The 22,769-nt window shown below is 38.3% G+C and overlaps 1 protein-coding gene across 11 annotated transcripts in view; it reads left to right on the top strand.

Annotated features, from left to right (window-relative positions):
- The window catches only part of AGFG1 (ArfGAP with FG repeats 1), a 29,989-nt gene extending 10,062 nt beyond the window's left edge, over positions 1-19,927 (top strand). For 2 of the 11 annotated variants that reach the window (XM_063132182.1, XM_063132191.1), the window contains exons 3-14: positions 2,216-2,331; positions 3,044-3,206; positions 3,810-3,963; positions 7,014-7,133; positions 8,939-9,142; positions 12,591-12,771; positions 13,555-13,634; positions 14,249-14,341; positions 14,946-14,993; positions 16,872-17,027; positions 17,877-17,968; positions 18,726-19,927. In XM_063132182.1, coding sequence (XP_062988252.1) covers positions 2,216-2,331; positions 3,044-3,206; positions 3,810-3,963; positions 7,014-7,133; positions 8,939-9,142; positions 12,591-12,771; positions 13,555-13,634; positions 14,249-14,341; positions 14,946-14,993; positions 16,872-17,027; positions 17,877-17,968; positions 18,726-18,785 — 1,467 coding nt within the window. In that variant the 3' untranslated portion in view covers positions 18,786-19,927. Of the gene's footprint in view, positions 1-2,215; positions 2,332-3,043; positions 3,207-3,809; positions 3,964-7,013; positions 7,134-7,697; positions 7,773-8,938; positions 9,143-12,590; positions 12,772-13,554; positions 13,635-14,248; positions 14,342-14,945; positions 14,994-16,871; positions 17,028-17,876; positions 17,969-18,725 lie in introns of all 11 variants that reach the window. The other 9 variants (XM_063132183.1, XM_063132186.1, XM_063132193.1 and 6 more) reach the window with 9 other exon arrangements.
- The last annotated feature ends 2,842 nt before the right edge of the window (positions 19,928-22,769 follow it).

Here is a 22,769-nt window from a genome sequence, read left to right as displayed (position 1 = left end):
CCTATTCCATTTTCCTATTTCATTGTGTGTATCAGATTGTGAGCCTGCAAGCTCTTATCTCAATATCTGTACAGGACTTAAAAACTTTAGGCAAATAATAAGTTGTTTCTAGGAAATAGCTGGAATGCAGATGAGGAAGTTTATATAAACCAAGCCATTCTTCTCACAGGAATTAACAATTGCTAGGTTCACTCTTTACTAGGATTTGAAATTGATAAAAATAACTTTAAACACATCTCTGTTTTCCTATAGAAGATCCTAAAAGATCTTCATAAGCTTTAGATAAATGTTACTAGTTTCTGAAAAGAATCCATAAGAGTGAAAATTAAATCATAGTTCCTGCCTGCTTGTATGACAGCCAGCTATTCTTGGCCATCTTCCTGGTTTGTATTAGTCAGGATGAACCCTGGGGAATCTTCATTTTGTTCATTGCGGTTAAATGCTGACTGACAACAAGAATCTGTACGCAGAAACCTATCTTCATTGCAGTTAGTAGCAGGAAGATAGCAAACAAGAAATAAATTTCCTTCTTCCTAAATGCATTAATCCAATTATATCCAACAATTGTCATATCACACTATGCAGAGCAAGTGTGCGCCTCTGCTATTGTAGGTTTACCAGAATTGCCCAGCACATGCACACTGTCTATTACCACCACTACCCCATTCTCTCTATTTTCTTGTTTGCAAAGCCATGGTATTAAATGTCAAATAAATTCGAAGTGCATTCAACTTACTGACGTAGCAGAGCTTTTTGATGTGGATTAGTTCAGTAAAAAGGTAAAACACACACACAACCTTAAAGCACGAGCAGGCGCAGAGGGTGGGGTTATGGGTAAAGTCAATGGACTGTATGTATGCTCAGTTCATTGGATCCACCAAATACCTACATAAAGAGCCTCACATAGCATCCACATCCTTCTGCTTGGAACCTTTCATATAGAGTGCAAAAGTGGTGGGGAATACCTGGGAATCAATTAAAAACAAAGCAGTATCTTGAAACCATGACCCATCAATCTAATGAAGCGGACAGTGACCATGAAAGCTTATGCCAAAATAAATGTTAGTCTTTTAAGTTACCATAAGACTTTGTGTGTGTTTTTCTGTATGAAAGTCACTCTGAATTGGACTAGAATGTATCCTTCAATTATTATTTTTCCACTTTATTGTGAATATTAACAAAACAACAAAAAATCGTGAAAAAGAAAAAGAAAAACATATATAGGATGTTTTTCCATCATTTTCCCATCAAGTATACCATTCATTTAAAAAAAAGTGGGGGAGGGTTATGTATAGGCTTCAAGAGAAGCAGACCATATTGCCATGTACTTATCCACTCGCAAGTCTCGTCTCTATAACACTCGTTCAAATGTTGATAATGTTGTTAAGTCCTCAATCTATTGCATTATTGGAGGTGAGCATTTGTCCTTCCAGTGTGATAATATAAGTCTTTTAGCTGTCATAAGGGCCCTGAAAATCCATTTGCATTGACCATGTGTTAACTTCCAAGAAGCTGGTAAGTGGTATAGGAGGACATGCGCATCATTCCATATTAAAGATTGTTTCATTACAAAGTTTATCCTTATTATAACCTCCTCCCAAAAGGGGGCAACTACTGGGCATTGTCAAAATAAATGAATTAAAGAAGCATTAGGTGCATTACATCCCCAACAGTTATATGAATTAGACAGACCCTTATTGAGTCTAATAAACCTGAAACATTCTTTTTGCTGAATAAGACATAGCCTAATCCTTCAATTATAAGCATTTTTATTCATATTGTTCAGATATGCTCTTTGAATAATATTTTTTTACAAAAGTTTATTTTAAAATTTGAAACATACCCACTGAGTTAAATAATTGGTTGAAAGCTCTTCCCAAATGTCTCTTGTAAATCACGTTGGGGACCCTTGTTAAGGCTGAAAGGTGAAACAAAAATGTATTTAACTGTATTTATATAAAATATCTGTGTTTTGCTTTAATAATAAGTGAAGGCACAGATAAAGATTTATCAAAAGTGTTGAGAAGATGACTATCAGTCAGTACATCCTTAAGTGCAATGAATGTTTCACTTTTTGGGTTAAATAGCTGCTCTTATAGAGAAAATAAATGGCAGGATTTGATGACTGTCTTTAATACAATGTTTATTTTGCTTAAATTGGACTGAAATTGATTTAACCTGATGTTGAATTGTTGTTGTTTTTTCTTTCGAAAAGGTATGTAAACAGATTTGGCTAGGATTATTTGATGACAGATCATCAGCAATTCCAGACTTCAGGGATCCTCAAAAAGTCAAGGAATTTCTACAAGAAAAATATGAAAAGAAAAGATGGTCAGTACATACCTTGTTTAGCTAGTAGTTAAAAACTGCTCACCTTTTTTTGAAATCAAACTTGAAGTGTCTTAAGTTTGCTAACAGAACAGTCTTTTAATTAGATAACTGTTGATCCTGTCTGGCTGCTTTGTAGGGTTTTCCCCACTATTCATTTATCTTTGGCATTCCCAATGCTGAACGCACAGGCACCACAGCACCCCCGGGCATCTCTCTTGGCATCCACTGAGGTTTCCTGTCCTTCCTAAATTGTGTGTGTGTGTATAGAGACACCCACCCACCCCTCAGGCACTCTGTAAAATAAAACACTGTTCCCCAGCTAGCCTGCCTTTTCTCCTTTCCACCAGAATGCCTCTGGGACCTATGTGGCCCAAGAGGCATTCTTAGGGAAGGAAGAGTCCCATGCTTTGCTTTCTAATGTGCCCAGGCAGCCAGTTAAAACTGTCTTTGAAGTAAAAAAGATTGCAGGCCTGTCATCTGGAATGGAATTGAAATGGACTAATCTTACAAAGTGTCTAGTGTAGTTGCTGTGAAACATTTGGACTCTGGGGTTCTTGTCATAATATAGTTGCCATATGGAAGTTTATGGTGGCTACTCTACCCTGGCAGCTATTAACAATCTAGTGCTTGGAATAATAACGTTGAGTTATGTGCAAACAATAAATATTGGAGCTACCGTTTATTTAATATATAATGTATCTATTTGTCTTAGGTACGTCCCACCAGAACAAGCAAAAGTTGTGGCATCTGTCCATGCATCTATATCTGGGTCCTCAGCTAGTAGTACAAGCAGTACGCCGGAAGTCAAGCCACTTAAATCTCTCCTGGGAGAATCTGCACCAGCATTGCACTTAAACAAGGGCACACCTACCCAAGTGAGTAATGTGGCAAAACCTCTGACTGAATTTCACATGCATTTTTCAAGAAGTATTACTCAGTGGGTTGTTCCTTCAGCTCAGTGCCCCTGTTCCTAAGCCAGTGGCATGCAATTGCAAGAGGTCTGGGTATGATTTTTATTTTACAGTCCATTCCATGCTTCTTCCCCCTTATGCCAGCCTATCTGCCTTTAGACTCCCAGCACCTAAGCTTCTGTAACTCTTGAATCTTTTCCCATTAGGTTCCAGTCGTCTATCTCTTTTCCTTACTCATACAGTTCCTCTTGTATCCAGGGCCCATGTGAAGAGTTTTGTCAGCTACACTGACAATGCAAAGGAGTGGACTGTAACATTTCCCCTCCTCACATAAAATGTTTGGGTATTTGACATAACTTTGCCATCAGTTTACCCAGTGAGTGCCAGAGACGTTATAAAAGTTGCAGTTCTCACAAAACTCCTTAAGGCATTACAATATAGAATAGCTTGATCTGGGTGAAAAGTAATTTGGCTTATAAAAGTGATTTGTCCTTTCACATTGGGGATAAAACTCGGAATTGGCCTCTACTCATGTTTGTTTAGCCAACTTAAACTTGTTGTTTACAGTCTCCTGTTGTAATTCGGTCTCAAGGACAGTCACAAGAAAAGAAACAGTTTGATCTTCTCAGTGACCTTGGTTCGGACATATTTGCTGCTCCTACTTCTCAGTCTACAGCTACAGCAAATTTTGCTAATTTTGCACATTTCAACAGTCATACAGGTAACCGTATTTTCTATTTGGTATTGATAATAAACACTGGATTCCAACTCCTTGAGGTGCAAACAAAATCACGCTATTGCTTTAAATAATTTGCTTCAATAACAACGATTAAATTATACCATTAACAGGTTGCACTTAGTTATTAAAGGACAAGTGACAATTTGAATTTGTCAAGCTATGTACACGTGAAACAGGAAACTCGGTCTGTAAAAAAAACAGACTGTCCAGATTCTGACTTAATTCTGAAGTAGCTGTCAAACTCTGTCAGAGCTAGAGGGAGAGGGAGGTAACAAAAGGAAGTCTAGTCAGGAATTTACAGAAAGTATTGAGGAAATAAGTAAAGTTGACCAAGTATATGATGGAACAAAGGCAAGAAACAGCAATGAGAGAATCCAGATAGTTGTGGTTGGATCAGGCTAGATGGCTATAAGCACAGATCTTAATGCATTTGAGAAATGAATGCTTTGTAGTCAGTACTTCAACATTCTTATTTTGTTCATTAACCCACGAGTTCACCACTGCTACAACAAAAATGCCGTCCCAGTTTCATGGCCCCATTCACAGGCAGCAAAATGTGCTTTTGTATTCAGTGATTTCATCAGGGGGCAGAAGAAATTCTAGACTTCAGGGGTGGGGGCTTCCTGAGAAAAGTGCCGATAGCAGATTTTCCTTCTTTTTTAAATATAGTTTGGGAGCTGCTACTGCAGCAGTAGCTCTCCGCTTGGCAGCCTGCCATATTTCCCCCATAATACCTTACTTGGACTGATGTTTCATCATGACAGTCATTCTGGAGACATTCCAGGGTTGGGGGATGATGGTTCTCACTGAACTGTATGAGCAGTTTGCTCATTAACAGTGTTGTACACCACCTATTAACTGATTTTTTTAAACATCTGACCCTTTTGATCTGTTATCATAAGATCTTAAATTTCAAATTTGGAACTAGGACGGAGATTGTGCTGTATGTGTAATTCCAAATTAGAGATTATTATAATACTTAGTTATATCATGTGTTAAGTTGTTCAAAGTAGTTTGCATATATCATCTCAATCATCCTTACTACAGTCCTGTAAGGCATGTCAGTATCCTTACCGTATTGCTGTTGGAGGGCTAAAACTATAATGGCTCACTGAGTTGCCTGGGGCAAGCCCATGGCTGAGACAAGGTTTAAACCAGGGACTTAAGTTCACATAGTTGACCACTATACCAGACTGTCCCTCAGTTTATTAAGTTATGTCTATTCATGCTAACATTTTGTTTTATAAGTAAGGATATCGGTGTACCATTCTGTGGTCAGTGGTGTTCACAAGATCCTGTGTAGAATCTCTAGTTTTACGCTGTCTGAGGATGGAATTCCAATTGCTTAGGGGGCAAAGCAAATTGTAGTCCAGCTTCTTTGAGATAAGGGAAATATGCCAATTTGATTAAAACCTCAGGTGAGGGCAGGCTGAGTACTGCAAGAAAGCGTTGGGAAGCTAAGGGACAATGAGTCCAGAAGCAAGGAGGTTGAAAGAAGGGAGCTCAGTAAACAATGGACTAAGAAAAAAATAACTGGAAAGGAAGGATAGGTGGAGAATGATGCTTGAAGTAGAGGAAAGAATTGAAGCGAGAGGAGACTCTGAAGAAGCTTCAGAAATTCGGAGAAGGCAATATGCTATCCTTGAGAAGGAGAGGGGAGTGCAGTGAAGGGCTGTCAAGAGACAGGCTGGCTAAAGGGAGGAGGACAAAATAGGCAGTGGCCTAAAAAACAAGAATCAAATTAAGTAATGGGTAGTGTAGCTCTGCCATTGAAGAAAGGAGAAGCAAAGGTAGAAGTGGTGCTGTGGCTGTCATGATTGACAGGAAGTGGGTTGGCAAGGAAGGTTTGGAGGGCTGGAGCCAAAGAGACTAGACTCAGGGTGGGTAGGGATGCTTTGAATTGTGGCCACCATGCTTACTATATCATTGTGATCTAGCAGTCACAATGCAGCAGTGTAACAGGTGAATTGCACATTGGTTTGAACTAACTTGTTAACTCTTTGTCTGCATATCTCAAGGAATGGTTCTAAAAGTATATTCAGGAAGATGTCTCTGAGCTTTGTGTAATTTTATTGATTTTTTTTATAGGCAAGCCCTATACTTATGTGTAATTTGTTAGATACCGAATGTTCTGAGTCCTGTAAATAAATAACCGTCATAAAAGATCCTAATTTGTTTTGGGTCCAGTATTTGACTAAATAATTTGTTCTTCCTTCTGGGTTATTCTCTTAAATTTTATATTGGCTGTATTTACATTGCTGCTTTCAAGGCACAGTGACTTCTCAAAGTCCAGGTTTAAAAGTGTTACTGACTTTTCCAGACATATTGCACAATGCTTATGAAACTTCAGTTTCAAAAGTTGCTTGCCATGCAGCACTGAGAATTGTTATTTGAGAAACACACCCAAACACTAGGGTGTACAGAACTTGCAGGCTGCTTTGGATGTTGGCCAACATGAGTTAAACCTCTCAGTAAGAATCTAAGGCTGTCTTAAATTGATGCTATAGTAGAAAAGAATATTGATACAACTGGCCCAATACCCTAAAGTGACCAGCAGTATAGTAGCACAAAATGTTGACGGCAATATCCTAGAAGATGCTCTAAGCTAAATTGTGTGAGGTGAAATTTGCCATATTGAGTTTTTCATAATGTTAGTTTCTTGGCTGCTAACTTACAGGAAAAAAAACCTGTGCACCTTATTTATTCACTTCATGGCTAACGTAAAGCTGTGTTGGAGGTATTGTGATTGCAGAAGTGATCTTTTCACTTTCACGTGAGGGAGAAAGTCATTGGATCTAAATATTTTGCACGCATACCATAGAAATAACTGGTATTTCCATGTAGAACAGTTAGGATCAGATGGTATGTTTAAGAGAACTTTTGTCCTATACACTATAATTTCATAAGTGACGTTTATGTCTGTGGCATATTTGAGGTACAGCTGCCCTCAAAGCCTGGGGTAATCTGACTCAGTTTATGACCTATTTTTGTTTTCATACCATTAACGTGTTTTGTTCATTTGCAATTTACAGCGCAGAACTCTGCAAATGCAGGTTTTGCAAACTTTGATGCATTTGGACAGTCTAGTGGTTCGAGTAATTTTGGTGGTTTCCCCACAGCAAGTCAGTCTGCTTTTCAGCACCAAAATACAGGTAGAAATGCTCTAACGTTGTTAGCTTTCTTAATGTAAACTAATCTGGACACATAGTTTAGAATATCTCTTAACTTCTTCTTGCACCTACTTTAACACACACTCTGAAGCTCTGGGGAAACCTGAAATGAATGCTTCCTTTTGTTTGCCATATTTGGTGTGGGTTGTTTTGATGTTTTCTCGCACTAAGTTTTTTCACTGTAGCTTCTTATCCCTACACATGAAATTATCTGTCTCACATTTGTGGGCATTGTCGAATATTGGATCATATCTAAAGTAACCATAAATGCACTCCAATTAGAGAAGAAACTTGTGTAATGCAGCAAAATGTATTCAGTTTTTTTAAAAAAATAAATCTCATGTGTAAGGGCTATTGCTTGCTATTTAATTTGGTTATGTTGTAATACTGTTTGCTTGGAATGACACACTACTTGTCTTGATCTATGGCTGACTTATTTTCTTTTTTCCTTTTCTTTTTTTAAGTGTGTTGTCTTTAAGACTTTCTTTTACAATTTTGTTTTTCCCTTTTGTTAACTTTAACCCCTCACAATTTCTGGCTGTCCAGCGTTCAGAACGCTTTCATCTAGCTGCAGTTTTGGTGAATTTACTACTTCTGCTTTTCTTCTCCAGGCTGTGCGCAGTAAGTTCCACCATGGTGGGAAATTCAGCTCACTTAATTTACAATGCCATTTTTTGTTTCCTTTATCATGTCCAGTTTTTCTTATATTAGTCCTTGCTTTAAAAGGTGCTAGCTTTTAGTTTATTAGCATAGTTGCATTAAGCGTCCTCCCAATATATAGAGAGTGGAAGTCAAAGTTAAAATTATTGTCTTTCTACTGCAAATAAATTAAAGATGTAACTGAAGTATCAGCATTCATGACATTCTCATGATTTTAGGATACTTATATAAAACTTGTCTAGCTTCGAATCATTGGGGTTCTGCAGTGATAGGTGGGGAAGTGTTTTGATACTCTTTCATAGAGCCCACACAAACAGCCTTTCACATGTTCTCCCAAGTCAAATTGCCCAAGATACATGTCAGTATTTATAAGGAGGGAGACTACACATTCTAATGTAGTAGTAGGTATCCTGGTAATCTCCAGATGTTTTGGATTGCAATTCCTATAAATCCAAACCACCATGGCCAGTGGTCAGCGTAGCTCAAAACATCTGAAGGGCACCAGGTTGCCTATCCTTGTGCTAGTGTTTAGGACCATGTGATGGCAGTCATTGTGTGGAACATTTTCCATTTAAATTTGAGAACATTAAATACTTGACTGCCACAGGCATTGACAAGGATTTTGTTCCCTTAAAAAGTGTGGTGCGGTGTCTTATGGTTCTCTTCTGCTCTCTGTTCTTCAAGGCATGGGGTCCACATAGCAGTAATCTGTGGATATAATGAAGTTAAAAAGTCATGCTAATCCTCAGGAACTTTCATCTTTACTTTCCTTACTGGATATTTTTGATTAAAAACATTTCACTGCTATCAGTAATGGACAAATATTTTTTTTCCATCAAAGGAATTCCTATTTAATTAACCATGCAGTAGGAGATAGAAGTTTCATTGTTCATATGAATAATTGAGGTTAGCTTTGTTGCAGTACCTACTCTTGCAGTGCTCTGCTGTGGTGTTGGTAAGCTAGGAAATGCAAACATCTATTTTAACCAGTCAAGACTTGGCTTTAGTGGAAGCTTCTTAAAATATGTGACACTTAAACATATCCACATACATGGTCACCAGTAGCATTTAAAGAGACATTCATTGAGCTTGGAAGTATCTATCATGTTTAACTTATCTTGTTACAGGTGGGAGCGCTGGATCAGTGAATGCTAACTTTGCACACTTTGATAACTTCCCCAAATCCTCCAGTGCTGATTTTGGAGCCTTCAGTGCTTCTCAGAGCAACACAACTGCAGCCAGTAAAGCTGCAGTGAATAAATCGAATCTCCAGTCAGCAGATAAATATGCAGCTCTTGCTAATTTAGATAATATCTTCAGCACAGGGCAAGGTACTAATTCTTATTCTTTGACCTGTTCTCTTAAACTATTTGTCATGGCAATAGGGTGTTCTGTGATGTTCTAGTAGATAGTGAAGTTCTTCATGCTTGCCATTTTATGAACTACCAATACCAGTAGCATGTTGCGTTCAAATTTTATACACTGCAAGCACAATGGATCTGGTAAAAAGAAAGGTAGTACAGTAAAAGTATTAGTCCATGATGTGTTCAGTTCTTTCCTTCATACCCAGGATCCAGAGTGCCATTAATATTCTATCAGTTATTGTATCAAGTCATGTCAGTATGTGTCTGTGTCAGGGGTGCAGGGTAATGACTCATCTGAGTGAAGATGAAGCTTTGAAGGAAACCTTTCTTTTTCAGTACAGCAAATACCATCATGGAATTCAGCAGACGGTAATGATGGTGATGCTACAAAGAGTGATCTTTGCATCTGAGTAATTCTTCAGACTTCCTTTCTACTCTGTTCTGCCTATTTTTAATCTGTTTCTAAATGTACAAAAGAAACCCTTAACATTGACATGGAGTTGATGCAGCCAGCCATGTTTCAAAGGAGTCTGAAAGTTCACAATGAGCCACGTAGCCTAGTCTCCTTAATAGTTAAGAGGGCAGAAACCTCTATTCACAAAAGCTATAGATCTAGGGTTCAAAGCTGTAATATCTACAAAGGACTGTAATATCTACTTAGGACACGGAATAACGGGCTCAAATAACGGGCTCAAGTTAAAGGAAGCCAGATTCCAGCTGGACATCAGGAAAAACTTCCTGACTGTTAGAGCAGTGCGACGGTGGAATCAGTTACCTAGGGAGGTTGTGGGCTCTCCCACACTAGAGGCCTTCAAGAGGCAGCTGGACAACCATCTGTCAGGGATGCTTTAGGGTGGATTCCTGCATTGAGCAGGGGGTTGGACTCGATGGCCTTGTAGGCCCCTTCCAACTCTGCTATTCTATGATTCTATGAAATGCATGAGTAGTTGGCTTTAGGTAGGGTAATGGTATAGATTATGTTTCTGGATCACTGTCTATAATTAATATTCTCAGAGTGGTAGGGACTGTGTCAGGTTGCAATGCAGAGTTGGACAGTGTCACAGTTAAATCTAACTTCTGATTATCTTGGAAGTCGTTGTTACATTTATATCCCAACCTTCCGCTAAGGGCAGCATACATGGCTCTTTTCTCCCCATCTACCTCCCATTATAGTCTTGTTTGGGAGGTTATTCTGTTTGTTGCAATTTAAAAATTTTAAATTGCCCTGAGAGCTTGTTGAGGGGTGGTATATAAATATTAAGAAAAGCAAATAAATCATGAGCCCAAGAATGCACAGTGAGCTTCATGGCTCAGTGAGGATAGGAATTATAATACGTGAGCAGTATTAAACAATTGAATTATAAATATTAATTTACTAAAAAACCAAAATTGCATATATGGATAAAAGTTCAAACCAATTTCAAATGATTTCTAAAATCTAATTTGCTCTGGTCAGTTTTAAAAAAGAACTTTCTCATCAAAAAAGGCAAAGTGTCTGGAAGTAAATGGGGAGAAAGCCCTATAGCATTCATCCTGATTTTGTTGGGTGCTCAGACAGTAAATTCAGGAATCTCCCTCCTGAGTTTAAGGACCATAAGGCTCATGATAGTGAAATATTTAACTATCATTTATAGGACAATAACCTGGCCACTATTACTACACTCTTTAAGATTTTGATGTTGTTACATGTTTAACCCTATAAAGTAATACTTACGTTGAGCTGTTCGGGGTTGAAGCAATTTAATTGGTTAATTTGTTTTTTTTAAAATCTTGGTAAGCATATGCACTTAATGTACAGATAAAATCACATATCTTTACACCTTGAATTAAACTTGCAATGTATCTTTCTCATACACTGAAAAAATATCAAGTATTTCTTCAAGAATAATACAAATGGAAATCAAGTACTTTTTTCTGATGTCCCCAAATCTTAGTCCATCTATTGCCAATGTGCAAGTGACTTATTCCTTTCGTTTTCTGTAAACCCAAGATTTTTTTTTTATTATTTTATTTATTTATCATACTTATACCCCGCTCCTCAGCCAAAAAAGGCTCTCGGAGCGGCTTACACTTAGCAAAAAAGACAGTCCCTGCCCTCAGGCTTACAATCTAATAAAGACATGACACACAAGGAAAAGGAATCAAGGAGGGAGGGAGGGAGGAGAGAGAAAGAGAGAGAGAGTCCAGCAGGAGCAGGCCCCGATGTTACTTCTGCCTGCTCCTGTCCCCTCGGTCCTTCTTCTTCCCCACAGGGCCAAGATGGCAGTTTGCCCTGTGGGGGGGGGGGGAAAGAGTCCAGCAGGAGCAGACCCCGATGTTACTTCTGCCTGCTCCTGTCCCCTCGGTCCTTCTTCTTTCCCACAGGGCCAAGATGGCAGTTTGCCCTGTGCGGGGGGGGGGGGGGGGAAGAGTCCAGCAGGAGCAGGCCCCGATGTTACTTCTGCCTGCTCCTGTCCCCTCGGTCCTTCTTCTTCCCCACAGGGCCAAGATGGCAGTTTGCCCTGTGGGGGGGGGAAAGAGTCCAGCAGGAGCAGACCCCGATGTTACTTCTGCCTGCTCCTGTCCCCTCGGTCCTTCTTCTTTCCCACAGGGCCAAGATGGCAGTTTGCCCTGTGGGGGGGGGGAAGAGTCCAGCAGGAGCAGGCCCCGATGTTACTTCTGCCTGCTCCTGTCCCCTCGGTCCTTCTTCTTCCCCACAGGGCCAAGATGGCAGTTTGCCCTGTGGGGGGGGGGAAGAGTCCAGCAGGAGCAGGCCCCGATGTTTGGTGGTTCACCACATGAGGGCTGCTTCAAATGGCTGATGCCATGTGAAAAGCCATTCCTACACATCAGCTGTTCACTTGGTTCAGACCATTTGTTCCTACCACAGGTCTGGGGGGGGGGGGTTGTTTTGTTTTTTACCTGTCAGTGGTGTGGACAGTACTGTTTAGTCTGCTTGGTTAGCTGCTACATACGAGTAGTAGTTAAAACAAGCATCTACAGGGAAGCCTTACTATTTATGGCTGGGTCTTCATTAAACTGATTATACTGCATGTAAATGTTCAGCCTAGGTCTATGATGTCTATTTATTAAGATTTTACCATAGTTTTGTGGCATTAAGGCGGGGGAAGCGAGAAACCTCAGTTGAGTTTGGAATCCAAGCTGAAAAGGAGATGAATAAATGGTTGTGTTTGACAGAGTGTTGGAAGAATAGCCTCCATTCTCCCCTGAAGAAAATGGCAAAAATTGCATTTATTGGGAGTATGGCCTTGAGTGTATTATAAAATGGAAATTGGGGGTGTGGGTGTGGAGGCGGCAGGGAGAACCATGGTTTTAATTCCCTAACAGTAGATTATCCAATAAAGATATCACCATTGCTAATTTATGCTCTAAAGAAATCTTGTGTGAATTTTTAATCTGGTATCTTTTTTTGTAGGTGGTAATGATCAAGGAAGTGGCTTTGCTGCCAGTACAGCACCAGCAGGTCCTGCTGTGTCAGCCCCAAGTCAGCCAAGTGCATCTTCAGACAAGTATGCAGCTCTAGCAGAATTAGACAGTGTGTTCAGCTCCACAGCAACCTCTAGTAATGCATATACTTCCACCAGTAATGTTAGCAGGTACTCTTTCTTGATAGAAGTTAATGTAAACCAATTGAGTTTACAAACAGTAAAAATGAAATGGTACACTTTTGAAGAAGTGCAATTTTTTCTAAAATCCATAATTTTAAAACTGCAGGTTCAGTTACAGCAGGGAAGGTAAGCTTGTGGCCCTCCAGATGTAGTTGGACTCCAACTCCCATCAGTCCTAGCCATCATGGCCAATAGTCAGGGATGATGCAACCCAACAGCTTCTGGAGAGCCAGAGTTTACCCATCCCTGAGCTAAGGCATGGAACGGCTGGAGGTAGTGGTTTACTAAAGCTTAAAGCTTGCTACTAATACCACCAACTAGATTGAAACAAATATACTGGACAATGGGGGGTTGGGGGGTTCAGCATTCTCATTGCCTACATTATCTTCAGTGATAAGTCATTTGTGTATGAGTGTTTACATTGGTATTAATTCCATAACTGGCTTAAACCTGTTGATAGCACAAGATTTGGAAAGTTTGATATTGGTCATGTCAAAAGAAAGTTAATACAATCTTGTTACTAACTGGAAGTGCAGGTTTCTGCTAGATACCTTATCTAAGTTTCTTTTGTCTTATTGGTTTGCATACTGTTGGCTACTGGGGGATGTGGTTAGCTTTTGACTTGTTCTTTAAGAATGGTTGCAACTATTATACCTATTGTTTTCTACAAAATGTGATAAAACAGCTACGTTTCCATATACAATAATTAGCTGTAGGTGTCTAATTGTTAAGTAACTGGCTCTGATGTTGATGAATGTGAATTATTTTCAGTAATGCTTTTGGAACAGTACCAGTGGGTGCTAATACACAGACACAGCCTGCGTCATCAAGTGTACCTGCTCAATTTGGAGGTACTATAAAATTACTAATTCTTTTTTCTAAGTTTTGTTTCAAGATTCTGTTTTTTCCTGTATCCATAGTTAGGATTTATCCCAAAGGCAATTTTTGCAGCAGCATTTGAATGATTCTATCTCAGCTTAGTGCAAGAAAATCTGGAGGTTTTCTGTTAACCGTTGTTGCCTGAGTTTTCTGAACCAGAAAACTGTGCTTACCAGTTTCAGAACAAGCCAGGATATTAAACCGGGGTTTGCATTTGGCTTGTATCATGGCTTGTTTTGGATCTGATAACCATAGTTTCCCAGTTTGAGTTAAATTGTAAACTATGATTAATCAAAGGCTTCTTGGTTTAATCACAGCTTACACAAAGGGAAGTGTGAAAAGACTGCCTGCACAGGCAAAAGGGTGATTCATATCTTGACTTATTATTTATCAGTGGGTGCTAAGCCAAGATATGATAACCTTAACTGGTTCATTGATGAAATATATCTCAGACTGAGTTGTCATACTGTGATCTATCTGGTTCATTGATGAAATACATCTTAGACTGAATTGTCATACTGTGTTCTTTTGATGGACAATTTGAGGGATGTATAGTGTTTCATAATGTCAATGCTTCATTTTTCAGCAACACCATCCACAAATCCATTTGTGGCTGCCCCCGTAGCTGCTGTAGCACCTTCAACGAACCCATTCCAAACCAATAACAGAGGAGCACCAGGTTAGAAAAAGAAAACATGCAATTATGCTTGCTAACAATTCATGTTTTTACCTTCTGTAATTATAGATTTGTAAATTTGAGGTAAATTAACATGTTAGATATACTCCTGCTCTTATGAAATCAGATGCTTAATATTGTTGTGGCTGTTTTATTTATCTAGGTGGGTCAAACAATTAGAAAAGGACACATGCATAGGTTCAAATAAAAATGTTCCCCATCCTGATTTTTGAAGGGTAAATCGAGTCAATAATATATTTGTGTTTCAGACACTTACACTGTACTTTTAAAACGCTTTAATATTTGAATTTCCTTTAACAAATATAAGGTATGTTAATAACATTAGTATCTCTTTTACCTTGAAGCTTTTTCACCCTTATGCATAGTAAAACATTTAGGTTGTGTCCATATTAAAGGAATGAACTTGACTTGGTTAAAAGATATCAGTTTCTGACCAGTTTAACAAAGTAACTTCGAAACCTATCTATAAAGTATTCTGAACATTTAAAAAGGTGTTTAAATACTGATTATTTTACCATGCAAAAATATTTTAGCAAGAAGTCGTTTATAAATTATTTGACACTGTCTCTTTGTGACTTCTCATAAGGCCTCTCAGGAGCAATGCACTCTCATATATTTCCTCAGGCTCACTTTGGTAGGTGGCCACATTTTATATAGGTTTCATGTGGCTTACTGTTCATTTGCTTGTGAAAGCTTACTGCTGGTTACTGGTTTTTCTGCATGTACAGTTTTTCAACCCTCCTTCCATATTTTGAAATGGAGTGGGCATGGATGGTGATTCACTTCAAGTACATATTGACATTACTTTATATAAACATAAGACACCTCAGTCCTAAGCACTTGTATTCAAAAGTACATGCTATTAATTTCATTGGGACTTGTTGTCAAGTAAGTGTTCTTAGGATTGTAAGCTAAAACTGCTACCTCCATGGTCACACTAGTAGATGCTTTAAAGTGAGTGAGTTTTGAAGCTTGTGTTCATAGTTCAAGTGAAACTAGTAATGACAAACCATTGTGTATTGTTACAATGTGTTTGGATTTGCTGTTTTAGCAAGTTTCATTATTACGTATCCTCCCTGCTAATAGTAGCTTCTGTAAGTTCTGTTAGTGCACTATCTGTATCTTGTCTTATATTTATGTGTGCCTCTTTATTCTGCAATTACTTTAATAAGCACTTACGTCACGTCTTTCCTGGCTAGCCATAACTATTGATTGATGGATATTGTGACATAGAAATAAAGTTGTGCCAGTTCTCTACAAAAAAAAATGGAGATAAGTGACAATATGCAATTATGTCACACTATTGTTGTACTAGCAGAAACCAGGTTCTGACCTATGCACAAGAGGGGAATTCATTTAAAATTACATTTATATAAAAGTGGTTGTGGAAGCAGTTGTGCATTGTTAGTGCAACCCGTTGTGTGTTCCACTTGTGCAACAGGCAACTTGCTTACACAATAGAAAGATTCAGCAGAGCTCCACTAGCGCTAATTGAATTTGTAGAAAGACACCATTGGATATTGGCATAGGGGAGGGGCCGTAGCTCAGTGGTAGAGCACCTGCTTTGCATGCAGAAGGTCCCAGGTTTGATCCCTGGCATCTCCAGGTAGGCCTGGAAAAGAATGCTGCCTGTAACCCTGGAGAGATGCTGCCAGTCAATGTCAGCAGTACTGCCTAGATGGACCCGCAGTCTGACTCTGTATAAGGCAGCTTCCTATGTTTTTACTGCCCCAAGTTCTATAAACAAAGAAATAATAATAGCTAGTTCAGTAAAAACAATCTGCTAGAAATTCTAGTCAGGAGATGCTTAATATACCTAGTCAAATTATGGAAAAAATTAAATTGTTTAATAGACTGCTTCACATACAATGCTGTCATTGAACAATATTTCTTTCACAACCCAGCCAGGATGCAAGAAAGAATGGAACTAGTCACATGAAACAAAGGACGCTTTAGCAGTTTTTCTTCAACAGTGGCCTCCTTAAAAATCTGTTGGTGGGTCAGTTGTCAGAGTCAAAATTCAATTAGCCTAACAAAGTAGCTCCTGGATCTTAGCTGCTGCTGTGTATTGGACAGAATGTAATGGTGCCTTGCACCTGGAGTGGTTAGTAACAATTACTGCATTTTCTGCACACTTGTTTCTGGAAATACTGAGCTAAATGGATCCATGACATTCTTTCAATTAAGGGGCTTTTCCTCTATCTTACGTTACTTTCCACTGAAAATCATTGATAGTTAGCTGTTGCCTATGATATCTCCATATTCTGTTTCAAGAAAAAAACATTTTGAAATATCTAGGAAGAATGACTGGCAAATGTTATGTTGATCAAAGGGAGCAGACCAAACAAGCTTTGGCCATGTTCCTAGAAAATCCAGAAGCTTAATGGTTTTAAGGCTAGCCATGTGACTGGCTGCTTCATAAGGGATTCTGTGGCCATGCTATTTAGCGTGACTTCATAGTAACAGTCGAACACCATTCAAAAGTAATTGAATGCTACATTTTCCTTACCAGCAGCAACATTTGGCACAGCATCCATGAGCATGCCTGCAGGATTTGGAACAACAGCCTCATACAGTCTTCCTACTAGCTTTAGTGGTAACTTCCAACAGCCTGCATTCCCAGGCCAGGCAGCCTTTCCTCAAGCTGCTTTCACCCAGCAACCTAATGGTAAATGTTTGCATGTTACATTTTATTTCAGCAGATTGGGAGTACAAGAGCAATTTAAGAACATTTTAGTAATTCTTCTGTTTATCTTGAGATATTTTTGCCTGTTCTGTCTGTGCCATACTTTCATCAGCTGATCACTTGAATGTTACATTGTAGCCTCAGGATGTAACTGATGGTATAGGGCTGTGCAGGATGAGGAAGTTCATCTGATCAGACTATTGCATATTTTATATTTTTACATTCCCTATCCTTAAACACAGGAATGGCCGTTGTTATGAATTATGTTTGACCTTAGAAAAACCTAGTAATCCCAGCTAAGTTGCTACTTCGCAAATGCAGGGCATCTCTTTGGGATGGTGCTCTGAATCTTTAACAATGATCTGACAACTGTATTACTGGATGATTGACTAAAATAAATAAATAAATAAATTTCTGTATAATTTTATATCGTAAAGTTTATAAAAGTGTACTTAATTATGTTAATGTAAGAAACTGATGTTTCCTAGGCTTTCCTAACTAGCATTTCTATGTTTCAGACATATCTAGGACCCCAGTGTTAAAGTGGGAACAAGATACCATTGGGCTGGTTACTTATGCTCAGAACGTTTCAAGTTGTGTTTTTAACTTAAATGATTTTGTTGAAGAAAACCTAGAATGGGGAAGCAAGTCAACAAATTGAAACTTGTTACATAATTTATAGCAGTATTGGAATCTGATTCCATTGTTTTCATTGGGGTCAAAAAATTATTGACACAATGATCAAGAGATTAATTGCAGGAGATAGAGTAGATGCATACTGCAATACTTTATCACCACTCTAAAATTAACTTATGATACTTTATTACATAGGTGCAGGCTTTGCTGCATTTGGGCAGGCAAAACCAGTAGTAACCCCATTTGGTCAAGTTACAGCTGTTGGAGTATCTAGTAATCCTTTTATGGTAAGTGAAGCCTGATGATTTAGTAGTCTTTCAGATTTAGAGAGTAATGTGTCGTGTTACTCCAATACTGACTTGAATTTATAAGACTGTTTAATGAGAGATGGAAGGACCATTTATGAACCATGCTGTTTAAACTTTTTAATCTTGACTTTTTATGTCTTTAGGGGTTATAGCTGCACCCCCTCAATAATAAACGCTCTCATTCCCTGCGCCATTTCACACCCCGTGTATTTTCCTACATTAAAGGAACAGCTGCAGTGTTTTGTTAGCTCTTGTTCTGTGTGTTTACCAAGACTGTGTTAATGGACAATTAGTCCCACAGTAAAAAGAAATTGAGCACTGCTCATCCAAAGTCATGTGTATGCGACTTCCCCTCTGCACCATAGCTCATCCCATTCAGCAAAGTCTTTTACCTGCTGTAGCATTTTCAGGGGGCTGGAGGGGCTGCCATAGGAAGTCTGCTGTAGTCAGCCCAGTTTCATGCACCTATATCTGGCAATGTGTTATAACAGTCTTTCATTTAAAAAGAAAAAGAGCAAATTAGAGAAACTGACTCAAACACAGGCTGAGTATTTTTCCAAGCATAGCTGAGGGGAAAACATTTATAGTATGAAATTCCTCTTGTTCCCTGAATTAATACTTTTGACATGCTGGGATCAACTCAAACAATTGTTATTTCAATTCAGTGTGTTGATGTAGTATGATTTGCATAAAGCTGTAATTATTTTGTGTGAGACTTTTCCTCTTTTTTTTTTAGGCCGGTGCACCAGCCGGGCAATTTCCATCAGGAAGTTCATCAACCAATCCTTTTTTATAGCCTTATAGACACTTTACCTAAAAGAACTCTTATGTGATTACATAACATCTCTGCGCCTCTTGCACTGTTGTCTTGTTTCACTGACCTTAGCTTTAAACACACAAGAAGTCTTTATAAAAAAAAGCCTGCATTGTGTATTAAAACCAAGGAACACCAGGTAATGTGCAAAACAGGGGGCTGTGGTAACATCTTTTAATTTGTGCAGTGGCAGGAGAATGTTAATGGTATCATGTATATTAAAATTGGCTAATATTAAGTTATTGCAGATATCACATTCATTATGCTGCAGTACTGTACATATTTTTCTTAGGAATTAGTTATTTGTGCATATCAGTATTTGTAACTTTTAACACATTGTTATGTGAAAAATGTTACTGGGAGAAATAGATCAGCCACTTTAAGGTGCTGTTGTATCTCTTGGAATGAATGACCTACATCATTTTAACCATTACTGATGGGAGTTATGAGTTCAAAACTGAAGGTTTTATTCATTTCTTGACGTCTTTTTCCTTTCCTAAAGAGCTCTTCTATTTATACATGCCTAAATTCTCTATAATGTAGAGGGATACCTGTCTGCATAATAAAGCTGATCATGTTTTGCTACAGTTTGCAGGTGGAAAAAAATAAACATTAGAAAAAGCATGTATGTCTTTGTCAGCGTTTGCACTAACCAATTTTGTTAAATCTTCAGGATCATTCCCAAGATAGATGCAGTACTTTCCTGACTGCCTCAGTAATGTTGTGAACTGCCATCTATTGCATAATAGAAATACTCTGACCAATCAGTCAATAAAATATCAAAATGTCATTATTCTGAACACTGTATTTAATGTGATTTCAAATGGTCAGTACAAAACATAATTAATTTCTTGATTTAAATGTCTTACCAGACTATATGTTGCAACACATTGTACATCCTGATTAATTGAAACAAGCCTGAAAGATTCTCCCTACAGAGTTACTGAAGCCAGCACATATTTACTATCTCGAACCTTAACTTGGGATTGGTTCTTCCTCACTTGTAATTTTTTCCTGTTTAGTGGATACTGTACTCCTTTTCTGCAGGAGTGTTATTCAGTATTTAGTTCTTTGCAAAATAAATGCCAGTGCTAGTTTTCTTAGCATTTCTTGGTGAAAGCTGATATACCTGTCTCATGAATATGTTTCTGTATCTGGTCACCTTTAGTTCTAATACTTTGTACATTGATCTAGGCCTATCAATACAGATGCTAATTCTGAAGTCAACAGTACTATCAATGACAAATATAAATCCATATATGTAAAGTAAAAAGACAGAGCAAAACTGATCACTATATAAAATATCGTGAATTAAGGATTTGGGCCAAAATATGCCTCATATTTCATATGCTACTAGAAGGGGAGTGAATACGGAAAAGGTCTGAATATTTCTCCAAGCATAATTTATATATATGTGGTTTCAGTGGAATTTAAACACACTATTCATGAAGAATTTGCCTCATGTTGGAGCTACATTGTTTGATTTCTTGATCATATTTCCATTAAAATTCTTTTGTGATACAAATTACAGGAGTTGATAGATAGGTGATCAAGGAGCTATTTTAATAGTTTGTGGCTAGTCGATAGACATTGTTTACCTCAACACATCTTGTGTATTTTGTAGGTGTTGGAAGGCAGAGATATTCACTAAACTTGTTGCTTTTTAATAGCAGCATCGATAGAAGTTTGTTTCCATTTGGTTCAGTTTAACTGTGGATGTGGGTGATAAATTGCCAATTTCTGTCTGAGATCAACAGGCTACCGTGGACATGATTTTTATATGCACTTATTTAATATGTGTTCTTTCCATAGGGTGTTGACTTACAAAGCAAGCAGATGTTTTTGTTCAAAGATTAACTTAATTATGATAATTCTGGGGTTCTGGCTTGCTTAACAAAGGCAATTTGTATCCCACTCTATATTGTGTTTTCTTTTAGTTTGTCAGCTCCTCTTAATGAAGAGAGAGTAAACAAAATAAAATAAACCTATACCTACTGTCTATTTTAATTCCCCTTTAAAATTTGGACCAAGCTCCCATTATTTTGTTCATAATAAGCTGTGGAGGAGTTCAAAAACTTTCCTGCTATTATTAGACTGTCATTTTCACTCACCTTGTGCTTAAACCTTGTGTACAAATTCAGGAAATGGAAAGTAAAAATATGTCCAAATACACAGCCTTCCACATGAATCCTCAGAGCCAAATTAGAGTTGATATGCAAGTGCCCATGATTGGTTTTCCCAACATCTTTTGTGTGGCGATTTTGTTTTTTTGTTTTGTTTTTTGAATGGGTTTTAAGCCTTTCCTGGTGTTGTTTCTCCAGTGTAGCCACACACCATCCCTGGTTGATGTTACTCCTCACTGTTGCTGTTGAAATATAGGTAGTTATATGTACATCTAGATGCCTTGACTAATGAGCAGAAATCTTGCTTCTCTCCCTCACTTCGCTTCAAACTCAAAGGAAATAATTGATGTGACCTTTCTAACATTTTAAAATTACGATTGTGTTCTTACATATTAGGCATTATTTAACACTGTTGAGCATGCATAATCCATATAGCTTTAATTTTTATATAACTCTCACTGTGTTCTATGATATCCATCCAAAATCTGGTGTCCCTTCTAGATGTTTTGGACTTCAGTTCTCATCAGCCCCAACCAGCATGGTCAATGGCTAGGAAAGCTGGGAGATGTTCAAAACATCTGGAGGGCACCAAATTGGAAATATGGGGATTGGACACAAGGGCATAGGAATGCAGCCTAAGAACTCATTTGGTATTTCATCCATTTTCATGGAACATGGCTATAGGTGAATAAAATATTATTTAATTTCATAAGGATTGCTTGGGGTGAGTCTGAACGGAGGTAGGCATTAATGTGATTTTTTCCCCGGTCACCCTAATAGCTTTTTTGCCCCCTCTCTTACACCAAATGTTTCTCTCTGCCTTCATTTCTTACCATTAGTGTAGTAAAGGTGTCCACTTTACAGTTGATAGGAAATTGACAGGAATTGTGATACAAAAGAGACAAAAAATGGCAGGTAGGTTGCTAAACCAAAACTGTTAGTTGAGTACAGGTGAACTACTTTCTAAGTAGCAAAGCCTCCTTGACAAAGAATGAAGGGAACAAAGGCATAAGCTTTCTCAACCTCTAATTTTAGAGTTATTTATTGAGTTGTCATTGACCCCAAACAAGTCGAAATGCTGTAGTACACAATGCTAAAAGTTCTCATGTGTCCTCTTTTTTCCAAGAATAAAAGATAACTGAACTAAAGATATCACTGGTGCTTTATATTTTTATTTGGCCCTATTACAAAGGGATAAGCAAAGTTTCTAAATCTACTTAGGCACGTGATCAGGATGCAATCAACCACAATTACCTGTTTCATGTGACACAGTAAGTCATGGTGGGTTATCACCTTTGTTTCAGAGTGGCTTGTCATGATGTCTGAACCCAGCACAGCTTCTTTAGTGTGGTTTGATAACCATGCACAAGCCACCTTGAGAACTCGTGGCTTGTTGCATTTTTAAGGATGGCTTGTTGTGATGCGTGAACCCAAAACAATGGCTTCTGAGTGGTTTCTCCCAAGTGGCTACAGAGCCACCTAGCAGATGTGAATAAAAAAAGGCCACACCTCACTATGTCGCCACTGCCCTCACCAATGCTGTCCACCCCCACCCCACTGATACAGAAAAGACACTTGGAAATATCTGTAACTTATTTGCAAACTCAAAAAGAGGTTGGGTTTTTTAATTATAATTTTTCTTTCGTGCACAAATATGTACATTCTGTCTGCTAATTACTTTCTTTGGTCTTAGCACTACAGATCAACATTCCCTCTGTACATGTCGAAATCCTACTTGTCAGGTTCATCCTCTCACTGTATTACCTTGAACTGACACTTGTCAGTTTCCTTCCCCAGTCCAGAGCTTTCCTTGACTTGAAACTCCAAAAGCAGCAGCTGAATG

The sequence above is a fragment of the Elgaria multicarinata genome, chromosome 8 (genome assembly GCF_023053635.1).
Source record: "Elgaria multicarinata webbii isolate HBS135686 ecotype San Diego chromosome 8, rElgMul1.1.pri, whole genome shotgun sequence".
Taxonomy (NCBI): Eukaryota; Metazoa; Chordata; class Lepidosauria; order Squamata; family Anguidae; genus Elgaria; species Elgaria multicarinata.
The sequence above is the reverse complement of the archived record's forward strand: the minus strand, read 5'-3'. Positions and strand labels throughout refer to the sequence as shown.